The sequence below is a fragment of the Lycium ferocissimum genome, chromosome 3 (assembly GCF_029784015.1).
Source record: "Lycium ferocissimum isolate CSIRO_LF1 chromosome 3, AGI_CSIRO_Lferr_CH_V1, whole genome shotgun sequence".
Lineage (NCBI taxonomy): Eukaryota > Viridiplantae > Streptophyta > Magnoliopsida > Solanales > Solanaceae > Lycium > Lycium ferocissimum.
In genome coordinates, this window is record NC_081344.1 from 18,305,639 (window position 1) to 18,315,304 (window position 9,666).

The window sequence follows — 9,666 nt, forward strand, 5'->3', positions numbered from 1 at the left end:
TTCTCTCATCATAACATTCTCTAGGCTATGCCTACACCCTTAAAGAACATATGCCTCGTTGGGCATAAGTACCATATTGAAAGACAAAAATCAAGGCCCCGTTTGTCCAAAGATACCAAAAAAAATTTCACTTTTTTGGGAATTTTGGAGTTAGAGTTGGAGTTGGAGTTGTGTTTGGCCATAGTTTTTGAAATTGTAATTTTTGGTGAAAAAAGTGAAAAATTTTGAAAGACAAGTTTTGGGTATTCCGGAATACAACTTCAAGTTGTATTTGGAATTCTCATGACCAAACGCTGATTCCGGAAAAAAGTGAAAAAAATTTCCGGAATAAAGTGAATAATTCTTATGGCCAAACGGGGGCTAAGACAAGCCAATTTGAAGGCCAAAAATTAAAGACCAGGAAATTTGGAGGGAAAATCGTGCAATTTCTTCTTATATTTACCTTAGCCTTGTATTTTGATGTTATATTTAGTATTCAAAATTTGTCTCGGTATGATATTGCTCTGTAGCTCGTACCAAAATATTATTTTACTCTTAGATGTCCACTTATACTACATGAAATGTGATCATTTATTGCATTGAGCTTATTATCGTTCTTGCTTTGGCTCTATCTCGTTCTAGTTTCTAAAAATTCCCAAATACACTTTGCTAGTTTTAGATTTTAGTTCTTGTAGGTATTAGTGTGAGATTCAGCCATCATTTGGTCATAAATATTATTGGAAAATTAGTTGCAAAACATTGCATGTTTCACAATTTTGATAGATCGCTCAAACTTCTAACTTCAACTTGAAAATGGAATATTTCAAGTTCAGATACACATTCTACTCACTATTTTATCCAACTACTCAACTAACAATCACATCTTGCAATGAGAGACGGCAATTTTCGGCAATTTTTTTTAACTTCAAATTCATGTGCAAATATCTATAAATCATTTTTTTTTCTGGAACCTTTAATTTTAAATATTCTTTTCAACTTCATTTTAAAATTATTTCATTTTAAACTCAAATTATATCCAAATGCCTATATAAATGTTTTTGGTATATAAATAAATGTTTTACGATAAGAAATTATCTGATAGTGTTTGGTCGAGTATAGATTAAGGATGTGGCATAATATATTTGAATATTAGAGAGTGACAATAATGTTTAATGTTGAATAATACAAGTGATCAAGTAAGAGTTGCGGTTATACACAAAAGTCACTAAGATTGTTATGATTTTTCTACTTTAACCAGATCTCGGTTTGAGCTTTTGGTAATGCAGAATTTTTTCGCAAGGAGTGCTTTTAAGTTCCGTTAGTGGGTTTATCCACTATGACTGAGGGTTATTCGTATCAGTGAATTTTGATACTTAATAATTTAAGAAAATATTTAAGTGTGTAAAGAAATAGTTTGGGGAAAACATGTTTGTCAAATCAAACATGTAAGCTATATTGATTATTGACTAAAACAAAACGTTAGAATTGTAAGTAGTAACTGAAAGGTTTTACCCAGTGGAAGCAACACCTTGTGTCGTCATTGCTGCATGTTATTGGACGTTACGGTCTTTGGACAGACTTCCAAGTTAAATAAGACAACCAATAAAAAATAATGACTTGTATAAAAAACAAAAGAAAAAGTATTTAAATTAAAGATTGAATAGGAAGAACCAACCAAAATCTTCGTTTTTCACGTTACAATTACAAGCAAACAATCCCATGATAAAATTGCTTTTAGAAAAATAACGCACAACAAGAAGTATGGATTAATTTTTTTTTTCCGGAAAAAGATAGAAAAACAAAAAACAAATGGATAAAAACACATCTAAATGAGTATTTTCCACTTAGCATTTTAAGAATTAAGTACTTGGGATATTATCAAACATTTTTTCTAGGACAACATTTAGAGTCTTGAGACTATACTATTATTTTAAAAAGTAAAATATATTGCAAGAGAGATCGGAATTCGGAAACGAAAAAAAGGGAATACAAGATTTATTGCTTTGAGACCATATGATTTTTCTTTGTGCTAATGTGCTTACTATATAACATGGTTTAGCAATTTGCTCAATTAGTATACAAGAGAAAAAAACGACATAGAGAAAGAAAGTGCGCTACCAACATGGGATGTGTTGGGATGGTTCGGGGTCTCTCTACCCTTAACTAGATGTTTCGGATTAAAACTGTGGGAATGCAAAAAAATTTGTTAAGAGTTCTACCTCCAAAATGGATCCTGCAACGCACGATTAAAAAATAATCGAACTCTAACGTGGGAAACAAAACCAAAAAAGAAAGCACTAGCGCGTTACTCTTAAATAGACCATTACTATGCATATAATAATCACTACTCTTTCTGTCATTTATGTCCACTTTTCATTCTTTGAAATTCAAATTATATAAATGTTAATCAACATTTCTAAATACTTTTTCATCATACTGAATGACAAGAATTTTTTGACTTATAATTTTTTTAATATAATTTTTAAATTTAAAATATTAATAATTTAATTTAACTTAAAAGTTAATTAAATTGAGAGTCTAAAAATAAAAAATAACATACTACTCCATAAATTAGGAAGTACTTAAGGAGTGAGTATATAATACTCCCTCCGTCCCATAATAAGTGTCACCTAAGCTAAAAATACGCATATTAAGAAATTAATAATGCAATGTGAAGTTTACCAAATTACCGATATATAAACTTTTTCCTTTTGATTAGAGCATGCACAAATGGTAAATCTTTTGACATTGAGAATATAACAATTCCAAGTTATTATGTGGCTTTTCTAATCATCATTTATATGTTACTTTAATTTGTCATTTTTTGTCAAAGGGTAGAATTAGAAAAAACTAGCTAATTTATGTCTTGATTTCCTAAGATGACACTTAGGTCCCGTTTGGCCATAAATACCAAAAATAAATTCATTTTTCTTGGAATTTTTGAAGTTGGAGCTGTGTTTGGCCATAATTTTTGAAATTATAGTTTTTGGTGAAATGTAGTGTAAAAAAGTGATTTTTTTTTAAAAAAACAAGTTTTTCTTATTATTGGTATTATGGAATACAACTCCGGAGTTTTATTCTAAATATTTATGGCCAAACGCCTAAAAATAAAAAAAGTGAAAAAAAATTTCAAAAAAAAGTGAATAATTTTTATGGCTAAACGGCTATTTATTATGAGATAATTTTTTTAGCTATATACGGTAACACTTATTATGAGACCGAGTAATTCACGAAAAAGTAAAGAGAGAGAAATCAAGAAAGTGAAAGAGAGGGAAAAAGAGCATTGGAAATGGCGAAGAAAAAAAAAGGAAGAAGAAGAAACTCTTCTTGAGTTCTCACAAATTATCTCCTTTCTCTATCTAGATCTATAAAAATCAAGATTTGACCACTTTTTCTTTCTCTCTCTATACATATGCATAACCATAAAATATATATATATATGTACTGATGATAAACATGGAAATGGTACTAGCGAATTGCTGCTGAGTAACCAAAGTTGTTCTTCTTGATTTTATTAGCTCAAATTTTGGTAAGACTTGTTTTTACTTTTACTTCTCATAGTGTTTAATATCACTGTAAATATGTACTTTTTGATTATCAGTTCTTGATTGTCCTTGTTTTATATGCATATTTGTGTTAATGTATTTTAATTCTTGAGGGGTTTCTTTTCTTTTAAGTAATAGCTTTTGGACAATGATTTTGGTGGATGACCTGCAATTTTGACCCCCTTTTTTTATCCATACTTGTAGTTGGAAAGATTTGTTAATCTTTGGAATTCTTTTATTGAACTGTGAATTTTTTTTATTTGAAGCATCTTGTTAAAAGAATCAAAATTAAAATGATTCTTTTTTTTATTATGAGATAGTAGAATCTGTCCTTTTATTTTCAAGAAAATGAGATTTTCAATCTATAAAAGTAATAGTATTGTGCGAACTTATTCGTAGGTTGCTCAAGACGACGACAACAACAATAACATACCTAGTGTGATCCATAAGTGGGGTCTGGGGAGGTGGGGTGTTATGCAGACCTTACTCCTATGTGGGGTGAGGTAGAGAGGTTGTTTCCGATAAGACCCTAGGCTCAAGAAAAGCGTTTCAAACAGGTTTGAAAAATATAAGAGTAAAAAAGTTGTGATGAAAATACTGAAGAAGAGAATAGTATTGACAGCAAAGTAGTAAAGATAACTAAAGTAAGAGAAACAATAACAATAATAAAATTGAGGAATACGATAATAATAGCACAAGATAGAGTCTTTATATATTTTTTTCCATTATTCCATTTTGGTTGAGAATATTAGTATTTGTTCCCATCAGTTTATCTGATATGCGCCTTTCCTTTTTCCTTGAGAGTCAGAAGATAGGTGCCCTTTTTGTGTCTTCTCAGCATGGTGAGTTGTGTTTTTGTGATAAAGATAAGATTATTCTTGGTTGTGCATATATTCTAATTTATGCAGTACTTAGTTAAATTCTGTCAATAAAGCAACTTCGTGAACCTGCGAACGTGCCATTGAATTCTATTATTTGTCACAGAAGGTCGACCTTCTTCTCTGTGCTGCAGTAGATTTACAGTAATAATTTTTCTTGATTTGTTGTGTTGTGATACTAATATTTGATTTCTCTTCTCTTTCAGTTGGATTCCAAACATAAACATGAATCATCTCACTGTTGAAACTGAAGATACTTTTGCTAGCTTGCTTGAATTTGCAGCCAACAACGATATAGAGGCTTTCAAAAAATGGATTGAGCGTGATCTATCCAGTATTCATGAGGTTGGGCTGTGGTATGGGCGCCAAAAGGGCTCAAAGCAAATGGTTCTCGAGCATAGAACTCCTTTGATGGTTGCTGCTATGTATGGTAGTATTGATGTTTTAAAACTGATCCTTTCTCTACCTGGAGTTGATGTGAATCGTTCTTGTGGCCGTGATAATAGCACCGCCCTTCATTGTGCTGCCTCAGGTGGATCTTTGAATGCTGCTGATGCTGTCAAACTGCTTTTAGAAGCTGGTGCTGACCCAAACCTCAAAGATGCCAGTGGTTATTGCCCTCTTGATGTTATAGTTATTTCTCCAAAGGCTCACAAGATGAAACCTTGCCTAGCAAATCTGCTCAAAACGGATGCTATGGGAGACTGCAACCTGAGGGTGTCTATGGCCAGTTCAAACTCAAATTCTCCACCACTTTCGCCTTCTCTTGGAGACGGCTCGTCATCTTCTGCTTCTGATACAACTTCTTCCCCGAGGAGTGCAAAATCTATTGACCTCCCGGTGTCCTCTACTTCAGAGAAGAAAGAATACCCTATTGATCCCTCCTTGCCTGATATAAAGAACAGCATCTACTCCACAGATGAATTCAGGATGTTCTCATTTAAGATCAAGCCTTGCTCTCGTGCATACTCTCATGATTGGACTGAATGTCCATTTGTCCATCCGGGTGAAAATGCTCGAAGAAGAGATCCAAGAAAGTACCACTACAGCTGTGTACCTTGCCCTGAGTTTCGCAAGGGAGCTTGCAGACGAGGGGATATGTGTGAATATGCTCATGGGGTTTTCGAGTGCTGGTTACATCCTGCTCAATATCGAACTCGGCTTTGTAAAGATGGTACAAAGTGCGATAGAAGAGTTTGTTTCTTTGCCCACACGCAGGAGGAACTCAGGCCGCTATACGTCTCTACTGGTTCTGCTGTTCTGTCACCTAGATCAAATACTTCTGCTGCCGCTGCAATGGGCCTAATACCTGGTTCTCCATCCTCACCCTTCACTCCTCCAATGTCTCCCTCCGCTAACGGTGTTTCAAACTTGGTGTGGCCCCCACATAATGTCCCAGCTTTGCATCTTCCTGGCAGCAATTTTCAGTCCAGTCGCTTGCGGTCATCACTAAATGCAAGAGACATCCCTGCTAAAGACCTGAATATGTTGTCAGATTTTGATGTGCAGCAACAGCAGCTACTAAATGGACTGTCTTGCCTATCCCAGTCCTGCATGAATGCTAATTCTTTTAATCGTTCAGTTCGTCCTAAGACCTTAACTCCTTCGAATCTCGAGGATTTATTTTCTGCTGAGGGCGGCTCATCTCCTAGATATTCTGATCAAGCATTAGCTCAAGCTGTTTTCTCCCCTACACACAAGTCAGCGGTTTTCAACCAATTCCAGCAGCAGCAGGAGGCCATGTTATCTCCGATTAATACAAAATTTTCACCAAGAAATGTTGACAATTCACCATTGCAGGCCTCTTTTGGAGTTCCTATGTCTCCCCGAGGGATGGAACCTATTTCACCAATGAGTTCTCGTGTCTCAATACTTGCTCAAAGTGACAAGCATCATCAGCTAAGGAGTCTCAGCTCTCGTGATCTGGGCTCTGGTGCTGATACTTGGTCGAACTGGGGTATAGGTTCGGGAAAGCCAGACTGGGCTGTCAATACCGAGGAGTTTGGTAGGCTAAGGAGATCATCGTCATTTGAGCTTGCTAACAATGGAGAAGAGCCTGATCTATCTTGGGTCCAATCTCTTGTCAAAGAATCGTCACAGGAAATTATGGACAAATCTGCAACTCGTGTATCAGGCCTTACAGATGCTGGTGCTGACATCTGCGAAGGCTCAACATCGGGTTCACAGATTGAACAATTTGATCAACTAGGTGCATGGATGGAGCAAATAAAGCTTGATCAGCCAATAGCTCAGTAATAACATCCTTGTTTTTCATTTTACTGATCCTTGACGTTTTCAAAGCATAAGGTTTTGGTAAATGGTAACTGGTTTCCTAGCTTCTGAAGGAAATTTATTATTTGAAGTAGGTATAATATAAAAATCGATTTAGGCGATTTTTCTCCAATGTTACTGGATGTAGACTCTTACTCATAACAATTTTACCCTTTTTAGTTTTCGGAGTACTGAAAGCAGTTGTATTTTTTGTAACAATCCTGTATTAACAGAGGTTATTTCATCTGAATGTTGATAAAATGTTTTGTGTTTTTTTTTGGTCCACACCCTTATTTTGGATAGGAAAGAAACACAAAAAGGAGGTTATCCTTCTGGTGCAGATAAGTATTTCTGAATTCTGATGTTGTTTGGAATGATGTTAGTGCTAGAAGGTGCTGTGTAAAGGTAGATAAGAAAGCTTTCTGATTAGTGATTGATGTAATTTTGGAATTAGATATTCCTTTACATGATACATTTACTGTGTCCTTTTTAATTGTTCATGCCAGCTTACATACACCTCAACTATTTTGCCGGATATTTGGTGCCTCCCACACCTAACGTCGCCCATCAAGACTTAGGCAGATGAAAAGAAATCACCTAATGCTTTTTTTGGTCTCTGATGGATCTTGGACTTTGGTCTCCAAGAGTTCCAAAGACAGGGTTTTATGCAAGGGGATTCAGAAATATCATATTTGAAATTTGAACATGTGACCTAAAGAGGGATTTTTCCTAGAATTTTTCCTTATGTTCAAGGGGGGATTCAACTGCTTGTATATGATCAAAACTCTTTGCTTTTTTACCCTATTTGCATAGTATAAATTTTTAACAAAGGGGATTCAAGTGAACCCCATTTTTCCAAGCTACTTTCACCGCTGATATTCAAGATTTGCACTCATTTCATTGACCACTACGTCACACTCTTATGCAATACATTTATTCCATCTTTAAATATGCTTATCTTTACTTTGTGTTCCCAACAAGACAAGTTAACAAATTTATCTTCGAGAGTGATAGATTCTTATTTACAAGACATGGAAATCCTTAACTATGGTGGATTCCAAATCCCAAAAGTTGGATTTGGGGCTTATGGAGGATGCTTATTCATTAGGGATTACACTAATCCTTGTGAGGATTGGATGCTTTGGTAAATTCTTATTAGATTGGGAATAATGAATCCTAGTATTCTAAGAGAACATTATGATGGTGGAGCTTAAATATTGATATTCATTACATGTGCATGTGGACTTGGTCCAAAGAATCTCCAAAACCTCCAATATGCTTTAAAGTTCCTTTTGGCTAAGCAATAAGGTTCCAACAGCTGATGTATAAAGAATATTGGTTTAAGTCCCTTTGGGGACATAAGATGGAAACGATATGTAGAACATTAGCATGATCCTGCGTGAGGATGATATGCGCAAAAAGAAAAAAAAACACCATATTCGTTTGATGGTTTCATTCACTAGGGTAGACCCCCCTACTATAAGAATATTTCTAGTTTTGATCATTCAGATTCAATAAATAAAACTTATAGTATTTGTTAAACCATGATTAATTGACAACGATTTATATGCACCCATCAATCTATTTGTGTGAGTCGCATTATTTTTTTTTTTTTTTTTTTTTTAGAACGAAAATGCCAATAAAAGAATTGGAAAATAAAGGGAAAAGGAAAGATGTCCTTTTTGCTTGGTGGGTTTATCTTTTTCTCTATTTTTTTTTTTTATTGCCGAAAGTTATAGCTTTGGCCTTGAATTGACCAAATGGCATCATGTCTGAGAATTTGTAAATGATAAGGATTGAAAATTCAGTAGATGAAAGGAACTATTTTTAATGAATAATCATAAGCTAAAAACTAAGAGGTATCCATATCGGATATATTTGAACCCAATACTTTTGACAAGAGCATAAATATATGTGCAAAAATCCACGAAAATTGCAACAAAAAGTAAATACGAACCCATAGTTATAAAAATACAATGAGTTCAATACTAAAAATCTTGAAGATTGAACCCATAAAACTTAAATTTTGGATCCGCCACTCCTGGCACTACCAGTCTACCTTTAAGTCTATGACTCTAGAAGTCTTGTTTGGTTAACTTATTCATCTTTTGGCGAAACAAAAGTTCATAGCTTTGGGCTAATGTTTCCACAACATTAATGCTATATATGTACCTTGAATGGACAAGGAAAGAGCAAAAGGGTAAATATTGGTGCTGTTTTCTGGCTAGAGGATATGAAAGGGAATTCATGTGATCACTTTTAAATGTTTTTATGACTATACTGAACTTTATGAAAGTAACTTGACATTCAACTCACCACCAAATGGTAGTAAAATGGATGAGAGTCCGCCGGGCACACTTTTAACTAGAGGTCTCATGTTCGACCCTTGTGAATGGAGAAATCCTTAATAAAAAGCATTTTCCCTTTAATGCGCCCTACGTGGTGCATATCTAAATTAGTCGGGCCAGTAAATTTCAGGTACTAGATGTTATTTGGTTAATACTTGTTCTTCTTAATTGTTTTCACAGGTAGAATTCTCAACTAAAACCAATATTCAACAGAGAGAAAATGATTCAAGTTTCCCTTTGGAGGTGAAACCAAAGCATTAATCAAGAATAAGTTAGGTATTCCTTGTAAAGTAATGATGGAAATCAGTCATCAGCTATCCAACCATGACATTTTGAACATTCATTATATTAGGTAGTTTAATCATGCATCTTTCACCATCAAAATTGTAATTCGATCTGTGATGTAGTGATATTTTAATTTTTTTTAAATATTTTATAATTTATATATTGCTATTGCTTGGAGAAATGGCAATTTACTTATTGGCCAAGTTTAATACTTGGTTGCCAAGATACTTGTTTACCAAGTACGTGTAATTGGATGGCAAGTATACTTGTTTGCCAAGTACTCCACCACCTTACTACTATAAATTGGCTTAGGAGTTTTCACAATAATGATCCAACAACTAAGAGCTAATCTCGTGCTCC

The 9,666-nt window shown here is 34.4% G+C and overlaps 1 protein-coding gene and 1 pseudogene across 1 annotated transcript; both read left to right on the top strand.

Annotated features, from left to right (window-relative positions):
- Positions 1 to 3,205: 3,205 nt before the first annotated feature.
- On the top strand, positions 3,206 to 6,934 carry LOC132049943 (zinc finger CCCH domain-containing protein 30-like). The gene is made up of 2 exons (XM_059440932.1): positions 3,206 to 3,508; positions 4,609 to 6,934. The coding sequence occupies exon 2, from the start codon at positions 4,628 to 4,630 to the stop codon at positions 6,656 to 6,658; it is 2,031 nt and encodes a 676-aa protein (XP_059296915.1). The 5' UTR covers positions 3,206 to 3,508; positions 4,609 to 4,627; the 3' UTR covers positions 6,659 to 6,934.
- A 1,083-nt stretch (positions 6,935 to 8,017) lies between these two features.
- LOC132051292 (U6 spliceosomal RNA) lies at positions 8,018 to 8,114 on the top strand (annotated as a pseudogene).
- Positions 8,115 to 9,666: the final 1,552 nt, after the last annotated feature.

Coding starts and splice junctions, on each gene's coding strand:
- LOC132049943 (XM_059440932.1), top strand. CDS start 4,628: ATGAATCATCTCACTGTTGAAACTGAAGATACTTTTGCTAGCTTGCTT.